This window comes from Lynx canadensis, chromosome C2 (assembly GCF_007474595.2).
Source record: "Lynx canadensis isolate LIC74 chromosome C2, mLynCan4.pri.v2, whole genome shotgun sequence".
Classification (NCBI taxonomy): Eukaryota; Metazoa; Chordata; class Mammalia; order Carnivora; family Felidae; genus Lynx; species Lynx canadensis.
In genome coordinates, this window is record NC_044311.2 from 150,569,785 (window position 1) to 150,583,636 (window position 13,852).

General features: G+C 37.6%; 1 protein-coding gene across 5 annotated transcripts in view; it reads left to right on the forward strand.

The window, feature by feature from the left end:
• Positions 1–13,852, forward strand: part of TTC3 (tetratricopeptide repeat domain 3) — a 112,599-nt gene that overhangs the window by 14,452 nt on the left and 84,295 nt on the right. For all 5 annotated transcript variants that reach the window (XM_030328892.1, XM_030328891.2, XM_030328888.1 and 2 more), the window contains 7 exons: positions 604–754; positions 1,227–1,314; positions 2,556–2,609; positions 4,660–4,780; positions 7,104–7,189; positions 8,879–8,973; positions 10,106–10,168. In XM_030328892.1, coding sequence (XP_030184752.1) covers positions 604–754; positions 1,227–1,314; positions 2,556–2,609; positions 4,660–4,780; positions 7,104–7,189; positions 8,879–8,973; positions 10,106–10,168 — 658 coding nt within the window. The remainder of the gene's footprint in view (positions 1–603; positions 755–1,226; positions 1,315–2,555; positions 2,610–4,659; positions 4,781–7,103; positions 7,190–8,878; positions 8,974–10,105; positions 10,169–13,852) is intronic.

Genomic DNA, 13,852 nt, shown 5'->3' on the forward strand with positions numbered 1-13,852 from the left:
AGAGCCCGATGCAGGGCTCGAACCCACAAGCCGTGAGATCGTGACCTGAACCAAAGTCGGACACTTAACTGACTGAGCCACCCAGGCACCTTGGTTTATGTTTTTTTGTTTGTTTGTTTTTTGCTCATTTGTTTTTTAATTTGGCTCCATGCCCAGCACAGAGCCCACTGTGGGTCTTGAACTCACGACCCTTAGATCAGGACCTGATCTGAAATCATGTCAGACATTTAACCAACTGAGCCACCCAGGTGCCCCGATTTATATATTTTTAGTTGAAGTATAGTTGGTATACAGTATTCTATTAGTTTCAGGTGTACAACATTTATATATATTAGGAAATGCTCACCATAATAGTTACCATATGTTACCATACAGAGTTATTACCTTGCTGATGACGATATCCGTCATCCTGTCTATACTTTACAGCCCCGTGATTTATTTGTTTTATGACCGGAAGTTTTACCTCCTAATGCCCTTCACCTATCCTTCTCACCCCTTCTTTTTTACCTTTCCATATCTGTTGTAGCCTTTCCTTTATTAACAGTGTTGATTTATTTCAAAATGAGGCACAAAATATTAATTGAGTACTTTTTTCTAATTAAGAATTTGATATCTGCAATATGTGGTGTAGTAAACCAGTTTCTGTCCTGCAAGATTACTGTGATGCCATTAAAATACACATCTTCTGGCCACTTCTGTTTCAACGTCAGCACAGTTCTGTAATATCAAGGTTGCATCCTTGTGTGGAGGCTGGGTAAGTTACTACATGTTATTTGTTTTGTGTAAACAGTTGTAAGCATGTTGCCCATTATTAAGGAACACCAAATACAATGGAAGCCTTATTCTTATTCTTCTGTCTTATTCTTATATATTGTTCACCTTCACTGTAATGTAATAAGGTGGAAAAAGTTAATGCTTTGGATTTAGATATGATTGACTAATCATGGTAACGTAATGAATGAATATCTGAAGAGCATAGATGGTAGGTTTGAACCCTACCTAGGGAAAATTAATATGCTTGTTTATAAATAAGAGTATTGTTATACAGAAGAGAGAAAAAAGTACAGAATTTTGTCCACTTAATAAATAACTTACTGTTACCTAGAGTGAAGAGAGAATTTTTTTCCAAATAGTTTAAATTGAGGTATAATGTACAGTAAAGTATAAAAGTCAATGAATTTTTATATATAAGAACCTGATGTTTTAAAAATGAATTTGTATTTAAGCAATTCTCATGCTTCTGAGATAAGTTTGAAGAAATTACAACATCTAGAATTGATGGAAGATATTGTGGATTTGGCAAAGAAAGTTGTGGTAAGTGATAGAATTCCCCATATCTAAAGAATATAAATACTCATAGGGTGTCAGGGCCACGTTAGTAACTTATAGTGGCTAACAGGTTATGGTTTCAGTTTGATTTAACATGACATTATTCTGCTACCCATGAGTTTGCTGTGTATTTGAGAGATTAGATGGACTGCTATTTTCATGGCTCTGACATGAATGATGAGATCCAGGACTATTCCTTGTCAGCAAAGAATAGAAACTGGAATTTGGCACAGATGGTTCACAGGAACTTTTGTCGCTGAAAGTGACAAGGTTCTCTCTTATAAAATCATGCCACTGTCACTATCACCACAATAAATACTACTACTTTGTGGTAAACTTTTATTATGCCGTATTTGAGGTAGTATCCCTGTACTGCACTGAGGGTTATTTTTTTTCCCTGTGAAAGCCATTTAGTAATTTTTCTTACTTCAGTTGGTTATGGAGCCAAGTGTTTTTCTTGGTATTATTCTGATTGCAAACTTAAATAAAAGACATTCTGATATTTATTTCCTGCTGATAATCCTTTGCTGTAACTTCTGTCAGCCAGTGTAGTTGCTTTTTTTTTTTTTTTAATGTTTATTTTTGAGAGCGAGAGAACATGAGCAGGAGAAGGGCAGAGAGAAGGGGGCAGAGGATCCCAAGCGGGCTTTGCGCTGACAGCAGAGACCCTGATGAAGGGCTCAAACTCACAAACTGAGATCATGACCTGAGCTGAAGTCGGACACTTAACTGAGCCACCCAGGTGCCCCAGCCAATGTAGTTTTATAAAAAATTTGGTGTGGGGTGCCTGGGTGGCTCAGTTGGTTAAGCGTCTGACTCTTAGTTTCGGCTCAGGTCATGATCTCCTGGTTTCATGGGTTCCGCCAGCTCAGAGCCTGCTTGGAATTCTCTCTTCCTCCTGCTCTCTGCCCCTACACCACTCATGCAGTCTGTCTCTCTTGGAATGAACTTTAAAATCCATACATCTAAAAGGTACACTGAGTCATTTTATTATTAGAAGCCAATTGAAGACTATTTCTTAATTCCTGTTTCAGGGTTCTTAGGAGGTAAATTGGGCATGAAAGTACTTGTAGGAAGTGGACTCTGAACACATAGCAGTATTCATGAAATGTAGGATTTTTTTTTTGTTTTTTTGTTTTTTTGTTTTTTTTGTCCACTGGAAAATTCAAGTATAATTCATTGAATAAGGAAATAACTGTGTTTTTTTGTTTTGTTTTGTTTTGCAGAACGATTCATTCTTTATTGGAGGCTTATTGAGAATTGGTTATAAAATAGAAAATGTAAGTGTTAGATATGGGAAGCAGGCACAACAACTGCCAGTAACTGGCAGTCATCTCACTGGTCATTGCCCACGGATCGAGTTCACATGTTGAGTGTTTTACATGTAGTATTTGGTAGCGTCGATTTCTATATTTTGCTTAAAAAATCTCCTTACTCTGGAGGTTTGCATCATTTTCTTCTCCCTCCCGTGTAAGTAGTATAATTTTGAGCTTCTTTTACAAATTGATTCTTTTTTCTTTTTTAGATTATTTACCTTGCATATATTCTCCCAAATGAAATTACTAGGTCTCTAGTATGAACATTTTGGATATGTAATTACTAGATAATCTCCAGGTACAATAATCCAATATTTAATGCTATTGGTAACATAATAAACATCTGCCTGTTTCCTTTAAGCCTGATGCCAGCATCGATAACTCCACTACTTCTTAAGTCATTTCATATATATGTATTTTTTTAATGTTTTTATTTATTTTTGAGAGGCAGAAAGAGACAGAGCATGAGCAGGGAAGGGGCAGAGAGAGAGGGAGCCACAGAATCTGAAGCAGGCTCCAGGCTTCAGGCTCCAGTCTTCAAGCTGTCAACACAGAGCCCAATTCAGGGCTCGAACCCACGAACTGCGAGATCGTGACCTAAGCTAAAGTTGGACGCTCAACTGACTGAGCCACCCAGGCGCCCCTCATATATATATATATATACACACGCATATATGTGTGTGTGTATATATATATACACACACATACACATATATATGTGTATATGTATATATATGTGTATATATATATACGTATATATACGTATATATATGTATACATATATATATAGTTTTTATTTTTATTTTTTTTTATTTAATTTTGAAAGAGAGAGAGACAGAGTGCAAGTGGAGGAGGGCAGAGAGAGAGGGAAATACAGAATCTGAAGTAGGCTCCAGGCTCTGAGCTGTCAGCACAGAGCCTGATGTGGGGCTTGAATTCATGAACCGTGAAATCATGACCTGAGCCGAAGTCAGACGCTTAGCTGACTGAGCTACCCAGGCACCCCTGAAGTCATTTTAGACCAGAAGTATGAATAACATTCTTGTGAACTCCTGACTCTTCATGAAGATCTTTGCACTGAATGCTCATTTGAGCAGTTGTGCTTTTCTCCTGTTGTTTATCTGCTTACTCTTCTCTGTTTGCCACAGACCATTTAAAATACCCAGTCCTGCGGTGCTGGGGGACTCAGTCAGTTAAGCGTCCAATTCTTGATCTCAGCTCAGGTCACGATCTCACAGTTCGTGAGTTCGAGCCCCACGTTGGGCTCTGTGCTGATAGTACAGAACCTGCTTGGGATTCTGTTTCTCCTTCTTTGTACCCCTCCCCCACTGTGCGTGTTCTCTCTCAAAATAAATAAACTTAAAAAATTAAAAATTTTTTTGAATGTTTATTTTTGAGAGACAGAGCATGAGCGGGGTAGGGGCAGAGAGAGAGGGAGACACAGAATCTGAAGCAGGCTCCAGGCTCTGAGCTGTCAGCACAGAACCCAGTGTGGGGCTCCAACTCACGAACCGCGAGATCATGACCTGAGCTGAAGTTGGGTGCTTAACCGACTGAGCCACCCAGGTGCCCTCCAAAAATGTTTTTAATATACACAGTCCCTTTCATGAACCTTAATCTCTATACCTTTCACTTTGTGGTAAGGGTGGAAGTCCTAGTTTAGATGAGATCTGAGACCCCTCACTCACCTTTTGTTATTGTACTTTAGTGCTACACAGAGCATCCTCTGGCCAGGTTGTAAACCTCAGCTTCCAGGTCTGTAATCATTGAAGCAGCATCCTGTTCTCTGAGGGTGGCCTGAGGTTACTTAAAGATGTAACGTGTGAGTCCATGGTATCTGTTAACTTACAAATCGGGGTCCAGCTGTTCTAAGTTGCATGCTAGTGTAATGAAAGTAGGAGATCGTGTAAGTTTTTATCAAGTGTCTAAAATGCTATATGTTACATATATGGTGTCACATGTAAATTTAGAGTTAATACCCAAATCACATTCTTTATCCATCTTTTTGATACAGAAAATCTTGGCAATGGAAGAAGCTTTGAATTGGGTGAAATACACAGGTGATGTAACAATTCTACCTAAATTAGGAGCAGTTGACAATTGTTGGCCTATGTTAAGTATTTTCTTCACTGAATGTAAGTATACATGCATTAAATTGTTTCTTGACTCAGTTTTTAAAGGAATTATTTGGGAAATGGAATGTGTGGTTATTTATCTTAGGATTTTTTTTAATGTTTGTTTTTAAGAGAGAGAGAGAAACACAGAGCACAAGCAGGGGAGGGGCAGAGAGAGAGGGAGACACAGAATCCAAAGCAGACTCCAGGCTCAGCTGTCAGCACAGAGCCCAACATGGAGCTTGAACTCATGAACCGCGAGATAATGACCTGAGCCACGTTAGGTCCTCAACCGACTGAGCCACCCAGGCATCCCTATCTTAGGATTTAAAAAAATGTTTTTCTCTTGTGAATAAGAGAAAAGCCTGAATAAGAGAACTTTAAGCTTATAGTTTTATTCTTCTGTACTTCTTGTCTTAATGTTTTTTATGACATCATACTTCTAAAAATCCTACCTAATGAATGTCATGTTATTATATATAATACCCAGAAAAAGAGATCACAACTGGCACTATGTATTCTCTTTCAAAAGAGAAATAAGGGGGCACTTGGGTGGCTCAGTCGGTTAAGCATCTGACTTCGGCTCAGGTCATGATCTCACGGTTCCTGAGTTCAAGCCCCACATGGGGCTCTGTGCTGACAGCTCAGAACCTGGAGCCTGCTTCGAATTCTTTGTCTCCCTCTCTCTCTGCCTCTCCCTTGCTCATGCTCTGTCTCTCTCTCAAAAATAAGGATAAAAAAAAGAGAAATAAGAGCTGAGATTGTAATTTTCATTTCCCTGATGACTGTTAATCTTTTGTATAATGAAACTGCTTTATATATTTATTTACTTTGTGAAATATATTTCTCTAAATAATTTGAATGTTAGCAGTTTTTTTGTAGTATATCTTTTTTTTTAATTAAAAAGATTTTTTTAATGTTTATTTTTGAGAGAGAGAGTGAGTGTGCGCGCGTGCACGTGAGCGGGGGTGGGGTAGTGAGAGAGGGAGACGCAGAATCTGAAGCAGGCTCCAGGCTCTGAGCTGTCAGCACAGAGCCCAGTGCGGGGCTGGAACTCCCGAACTGCGAGGTCCTGACGTGAGCTGAAGTTGGGCACTTACTGACTGAGCCACCCAGGTGCCCCTAGCTATAGGGATCTTGAAGCAGAAAATATTTGGCTCCTTAGTTGATGATGTCTGGTAATTTGCCATCCCTACTGAGAAGAGGTCAAGTCTTATGCTGTTTAATGTAAGTGGTAGAGAGAAATTAAGCTTAAACATGAAGGCTGCGTTGATAGAGGTGGTTCTCCTCATTGTTCTGGAGGCCTTTAATTACAGGGTAGATTTTATGGTAAAAGTGGAGGAGCAGTATCACATCGGGCACCCACGTGGACTCGGTTCCAACACTCTTTCTCTGTTCTCTTCTTTACAATAGCTGTCTTATGGTAGCTGCTGTTGTCCTTATTTTAGAAGTAAGCAAACTAAGGCTTTGGGAGGTTAAGTGATATTTCTGCAATCTAGTGAGTAGTACGGCCTAGGTGAGAGGTCAAGATTCCCTAATTTCAAAGCCTAGGTTTTTATCCTGTAATCTTACTTTATCCCTTATTAATTACTTTATTTGGTGACCTTTCAGAATTCTTTCTTAAATCTTAGATTTTAGATACTTTTTTCACCTTGGAAATGTATGTGTTTGGTAGAGGCTTAACTATGATTTTGTTGGGATAAAATTACTATCCGTTAAAAAATATTTTTTATAGAATAGCTAAAAATATAGAAAATGAAGTCTTGGTATACTTTTAATATAAGTTTTGGTTATTACCTACTGTGTTTTAGTTTATTAAATTTTTAAAAGAATGGTATTTCAAACAACATTTTAACATTTCATTCATGAGAGAATGTTAAATTAAGATATTTAAAATTATTTGTTACATTAAATACATTTTAGAGAGTTTTCCATGTTTTTGTTGTTAGACATTTTTATTGACTATTGTGCCAGGTACACCATACATGCTCAGTAATGTTTGTGGAACTGACTTGAGTAATTATGAGACCTGTTTGGAATATCATGACCGAACATTTATTTAAACTACAATTAGAACTAATGTAATAATAAGTGCTTTTTTTTAATGCTAGACATAAAACAGATGAGACTCCCAGCAAGCAATAAATCTAATAATGTGTTCTAAAACATTTTCAGTTGTGTATTTTCAGTTGTATTATTTGGTACATGTAAAAGATTACAAGAAACATGTTATTTAGAAGGTATAATAATTAGTTGACTTTATGGATTGACTTACATAACCTAAGTTTTAGAACATTAACAGTACCAATTTGTTTTCTCACTCTCTCCTAAAAATAAAATTTAGACAAGTATCACATAACTAAAGTCATAACAGAAAACTGCAATTTGCTTGAAGAATTTAAAACTCAAAATTGTGTGGAGTGTATAGAGGTGAGAATAAATATTTACTTGTAAGTATATTTTAAGATTTATCTGTTAGAACTTTTATTAACATTCAAAGGAAGTTCAAAAATACTGTCAGCACACAACAAACTGTAAAATTCATAAACAGGTTTGAGGGAAATTTTTAATAAATTTTAATTGGAATATTTATTTTTTTGGAACAGGCAAACAACATCTTGATCAGAATTTTCTAATGTTACACATATATTTTTAAAATATATATTTATATATTATTAAATTCACATAATGTTGAATAACAAATATCAAATTGTACATATTTTAAGAGTTAATTATAAACTGAAATTTGATTTTTTTTAAATTGAAAGGCTTTTACTTAGTTGAGGAAGTATGATTTTCTCTGGTATAGCTTTATTAAGATGTAATTCACATGCCATAGAATTTAATCATAGGAAATACAATTTTTTTTTATTTAAAGATTTTATTTTTTTTAATTTTATTATTTTTTTTTTTTATTTTTTTTTCAACGTTTATTTATTTTTGGGACAGAGAGAGACAGAGCATGAACGGGGGAGGGGCAGAGAGAGAGGGAGACACAGAATCGGAAACAGGCTCCAGGCTCTGAGCCATCAGCCCAGAGCCCGACGCGGGGCTCGAACTCCCGGACCGCGAGATTGTGACCTGGCTGAAGTCGGACGCTTAACCGACTGCGCCACCCAGGCGCCCCTAAAGATTTTATTTTTAAGTAATCTCTGCACCCAGTGTGGGGCTCAAACTTAAACCCTGAAATCAAGAGTCACATGCTGTACCAACTGAGCCAGCTGGGTGCTCAAGTAAATAAGATTCAACTAAATTTTTAAAGAAGGATTTAGGAAAATATTTAATGTTCTATTTAATTCACTAATTAAAGCCATTTATGTGATCCAGTTTATTTTACTCTGTTTATTCTGAAACTGTAAGTATTTGAAGTGAAAAGTTTCAGTTGCATCTGTAGCATCTTTGATTTCACATTCTTACTAATTTTGCTGCTTCATTTTTTGGCAATTAATCTATTCAACATTGCCTATATGTTACTGATTTATATATTGGGGTTTTTTTTGGCACTTAGGTTATTGAATAATACCACATTTTCTTTTTTTAAGTTTATTTATTTTGAGAGAGAAAGAGTGCATGCACGCTAGCACACAAGCAGGGGAGGGGGCAGAGAGAGGGAGAAAGAGAATTGCAAGCAGGCTCTGTACTGTCAGCACAGAGCCTTACATGGAGCTTGAACTCACGGAATTGTGAGATCATGACTTGAGCTGAAATCAAGAGTTGGATACTCAACTGACTGAGCCGCCCAGATGCCCCTAAATAATATCACATTTTCTAACTCTTGCATCTGCTTTTTTCCCTGCTGTGTGGCAGGCTCAGTAGGTATATTTAAAAGTGGGCCTGCCAAATACTATACACAAGGGGATTAATTATTAGTAGTTATTCATAATGTGGTTTTACTTTCTAATATTCCTTTAACAAAGTTAGCATTGAATCGTCAGAGACTGGTTTCTTTAAATATATATACCAACATATTGGGTATTGCATTCCCCTTTTCCACATAAATAATACCCCAGGTTATTTCTGTTGTCAATGACAAAAACCAAGAAATATTTTTCCTAGATACTGGGTTCTTGATTGCCTTTGCATTTAATTTATGAGTCTTTTTTCACCTTGGTTTCTCAGCAAGGAGAACTAATGAAAATGAAAGGAAATGAAGAGTTTTCAAAAGAAAGATTTGATATAGCTGTTATCTATTACACCAGAGCCATTGAATATAGGTAAGAGCAAAATAGAACGAGATCCTTTTTGTGTGGCAGATCAAGTTAGAATGCTAGTCAGGAGAAATAAAAACAAGGCAAGGAATTAGAGAGTAATTTCAGTTTGCCAAGTGGAATAGATGTTCTCACCCTTCGGCACCAGAAGTATTAGGGATGGCCTGGGTCAATGAACTTAACCAAGCAGTAGAATTCAAGCAAGTCAGGCAGGATTGTGAATATTACTTCTACCCTACCCCATTTCTCTCAAGCTTTCCAGTATAGGGTCATCTGTTTTTTTTTCTTGTTCTCATTTTGCCTTTAGCTGACATCTTCCAGATTGTTAACTGATCAAAAAGGGTTAGTTACTAATACTTAAGATTTCCATTAGAAATTCCCATTTGGGAAGTTTTGCTTCCTAAGAGGGAACTTTTAAAGGATAATAGTTGGGATTGTTGAGAGAAGGTGTGTATTTTTTCTACCTCATCTTCTGTTTGCTCAGCTGCTAGAATTTTGTAGCATTCCTGCATCTGTAACTCAGATTTGGTTCCTACTGACATATTAGCTGGGCCACCTAGTATTGTAGCAGCCTTTGGAGGATGTGTTGCAGACAGCTACCCTCTTTCGTGCCTTGCCCATCTCCATGGGGAATGAGTGACCCAAGGTAGCACACCACACCTGGAAGGCTGCTGCTCTGCTCTGAGGAAAGAAACAGATAAAACTAGAAAGGATAAAATGTGAAATGAAGCTGTTTAAATTATTGTTGTAGTTTAAAGACTTTCAGAGTTCTTTGTCAAAGTGGTATAGTCCTGACTTATGTGAGTATAATTCTGTCCTTTGTACCTATGCCACACTTGTGGTTTGCTAACTTTTTATTATGCCTTATTTTATCTTCACAGCATCCCTATGAGCTAGGCAGAAATGGTAGAACATTTTGAATACAGGGAAATGTAGATTGATTTGAATAAAGTTAACTATGGTAGGAAGTGAAGGAACCAGGACTTAGCCAATTAGGTCTCCAAATCCTATATTCCTTCTGCTCTGCCACATAGATGTCAAGGTTTTGAGAAGTTTTTCATGCCTTATGTTTTCTGTGTGCTTTTTATTTGTTTTGTGTATAATGTACTTTCCTGACTAAACATTATTTCTTTTAAAGACCTGAAAATCACCTTCTTTATGGTAACCGAGCTCTTTGTTTTCTTCGCACTGGACAGTTTAGGTAAGTTGGTTAGAGTACCCCAGTCACTGAGCTATTATGCTAAACTACCCATATTTGAGAAATATTTCTGTTTTGCAGGTAGACAAGAAAATCCTTCAGTAGTTTTGGCAGAAATAAATGGTTAAAGGGGCTCTATAGGCTTTATATAGAACAACAATGACAGCAGCAGCTGTTGATTGAGTGGATAACATGTATGCTTTTTTCAGTACTTGTACATGTGTTTCTTAATTCTCATAACACACTTAATAGGTAATGTTATTCTCCACATTGAAATTTGGGGGGGTTCATACTATTAGTAAGTAGTGATGTCAGGATTTGAACACGGATCTTATCTGATGGTATCAAAGTTTGTGTTTATAATATCTATGTTACTCCCCCTTTTTTTTAAGTTTATTTATTTTGAGAGAGAAAGCACGAGTGGGAGAGGGGCAGAGAGAGAGAGAGAGAATCCCAGGTGTTCCTGTGTTACCTCCTTTTGCTCCTTTAATTGATCTTTATAATTCTGGAAGAATTTTTGCTGTTTCTTTCCTATATCTTGATATAAAAAATTAAGTAAATCTCACTTATAAGTGAAAGAAAGAAAAGATATTTAATGGTTTAGCTATGAGACTTGAATTATGATTCATGTAATTCAGTCTTAGTTTCTTATGTTGCATTGAGATTTTATGTATTAGTTGAGAAAGATTGTTGACACTGTGCCATGATTTTGTTGTTCCTCAATTAAAAATTTTTAGGATAATATCACAAGCATTAGTAGTGAACAGTATATGCTATTACGTTTAGTCATATCCTGCCATACTGTAAGATGGGCTTAGAGTGGCTGCAGGAATATATGCACTCAGTAGAAGAATGTTACAAGCACAACAAGACAAACTAAAAAGCCAGTTTAGAGCTGGGGATCCTCAGAGTAAAGCTGCATAGGCATAAAGTCCTGTAAAGTTATTAGTTATAATTCATATTTGTGTTTGACCTTTCTATTGCCAAAATAAAAGGAGAAAACCTGACAAGTTACACGAGATTTTTCACTGTCCATGAAGAAGGCGGACAGAAGTTGTTCGGGTGAAACAATTTTCCTGATGTTTAGTTCTGGAAGAAATTTCTTAGATGGCTTACAAGTAACTTGAATTGAGTGATGGACAAGAAAGAACCTCCACAACTTTTCTGTGAAAGCAGAAAACTCTCTGAAAGTGCAGTTTTGGGTTTCACAATTTTTTTGTGGCGTTTTCTGATGAAAGCAGAGAGTTTGATACCAGTGATTTTTTAGTTAAAGTGCTTACATTGGGATGCGGGAGGGTGGGAGTGGGGAAGAGAGTATGTTCCAAGTATGTAGCTTTTAAAAATAACATGTGTTTTTCTTTTATTATAAACAGAACACATTCTCATGGTAGAAAATTTGGAAAATACGAGAGTTTAAAAAGAAGAAAATAAAAATCACCAGTAATCCAACCACCTCGGAGAATACCGCTGTATTAACGTTATGCAGCTTTTAGATGGCTTAAGCCGTGGATAAACCGAGGCTATCTAGACTAGAGGAATGGATGGGCTTGACACAGTCTTCCGTCAATACCACTGTCCTCAACTGGTTCTGACAAGAAATGAGCTGCAAATGTCCTTAGGTTATTGCGTCTGGCTAGGTCCAGAATTGCAGATATCCTATGCTGTTTGATGGTGAATCTGTGTGCTTTCAAGATGAATAGGTTGGCAACTTGGCTAGCCTCTTGTGAAAATCGAAATGTTGATTGGGCAAAAGGTCATCCGCTCTGCATAGGGGAGCTCCGAGAGCTGAGAGGCCAGCCAGGGGGTTTCTGCCCTCTTTCACGAGTGTTGAATGCTAGACATTCAAGGAGGATCCTCTTAAAACTGTGCTGCAAACGAGGTGCATCAAAGTAGAAATACAGAAGCCAGGTAGCCTGGTGAGGTAAAGGTTAAAAGCAGGGTTGTGTGTCCATCCTTGTACTGACTTCCTGATGGTCTAGCTTGTGGTTCGACACCATCGAAGTTTTCACTAGAGGCAGGTCAGCAGCATTTCCTTCTTAGGTGATCACCAATATGTATTGGATGCCAATGTAATGTCAGAAATATTGTGCCACACGGGTTTGTTGGTGCTTCCCACCTTCTCACACATTGTTTACATGACTTGCTCAGTAACCTAGGGATGTTTTCTGAGTCCACAGTACGTTTCATTCCTGATTAAGTGAATAGATAGTGTAGATAGTGTGACTTCAGAAAGGAACACGTTGCCAGTGATTCACTCGTGTCATTGACAGCAGAAGGACCCATGCCCTTTAGCTGAGTTACCGTGGTTGAGATGTTTTGAAGGTCTCACATCTGAGGTTTGGTAGATCTGTCATGGGAATCTGGCTGAGCAGCTGTGGGACACCTGAGGGTAAAGCCTCCAACCACCCCCCCCCCCCGCCCCCCGCCCCCGGCACTGTTCTGAGCACTTTACACACACAAGCTCAACAACCCTCCACGACCCCGTGAGGTGGTTGCTCCTGACTCTTTTTAGATGAGGAAACAGGAATGGGAGATCAAGTAAAGTGTTCTCAGATACTAGGTGGGTGTGATGAAGCCAGAATTTAAACCCAGACAGCCTGGATGCAGGGTCTCTACTACTAATCCCCATGGACGGGTGATGGTAGAATCAAAGGGTAATGTGAAAGCTGAAAAGAAAATTAAAAATAAATGCTTCAAATAGTCAATAAACATTAATATCCTTATAGGACATGCTGATTACAAACTGTGAGTCTTTTTTTCATGTCCATCAGATTGGCAAAAATTTTTAAAGCTTCATAATACCAAGTGTTTGAGAGGATGTGGAACAAAGGAAACTTGCGTACTCCGCCGGAGAAAATATAAATTGGTGCAATCACTTTGGACAGCAATTTGGCAAGGTGAAGATGTGCATACTCTGCAGCCCACTTCTAGGCTCATATCCTCCAAACTCAGACGTGTCCCCAAGAAGATACGTGCAAGCCTTCACGATAGCATTGTTTGTAAGAGTAAAGGAATGGAAACAACTCAAATGTCCATCAGTGGGGGAATGGATAAACAAATGATGGTATATTCATACAATGGAATCTTATGTAGCAGTTAAAATGATGACAATGCTGAGTGAAAAAGCAAGTTGCAGAATGATTTGTATGGTATGATGCCATTTATATAATGTTCAAAATATGCAAAATGACTTACATATCCACAATTAATACATAGTGTGTATTAAAACTTTTTAAAATGCATGGGCATGTTAAACACTAGGGGAGTGGCTGTCTCCTGGGGAGGGAAGGAGGGAAAAGGATGGGAGATAAGAAAGATGATACACAGTGGATGTCAACTGTAACAAAGTTCTGCAAAAAGATCTGAAGTGAATGTGGCAAAATGTTAAGATCTTGCTAAGCTGGTACATGGGTGTTGGCTATATTAATGTTATTCTTTGTACTTTTATGTATACTTGAAATATGTGATAAAAAGTGATACAGTGAAATTGAAAATGCACATGATAAGATGAAAAAAGAAAAAAGCAGCGTTCCCTAAACATCAAGGATAAAATAAGTGAAAAGTAATCTTGAAAGAAGAGAAATAATAAGTATTTTAAGACCAAAGGTGGGGAGCCGGATGTGAGGTGTATGGGGAAAATGCTTCATTCAGAAATGGTCAAAGTGGTGGTGGTGTGGTTTTAATGCC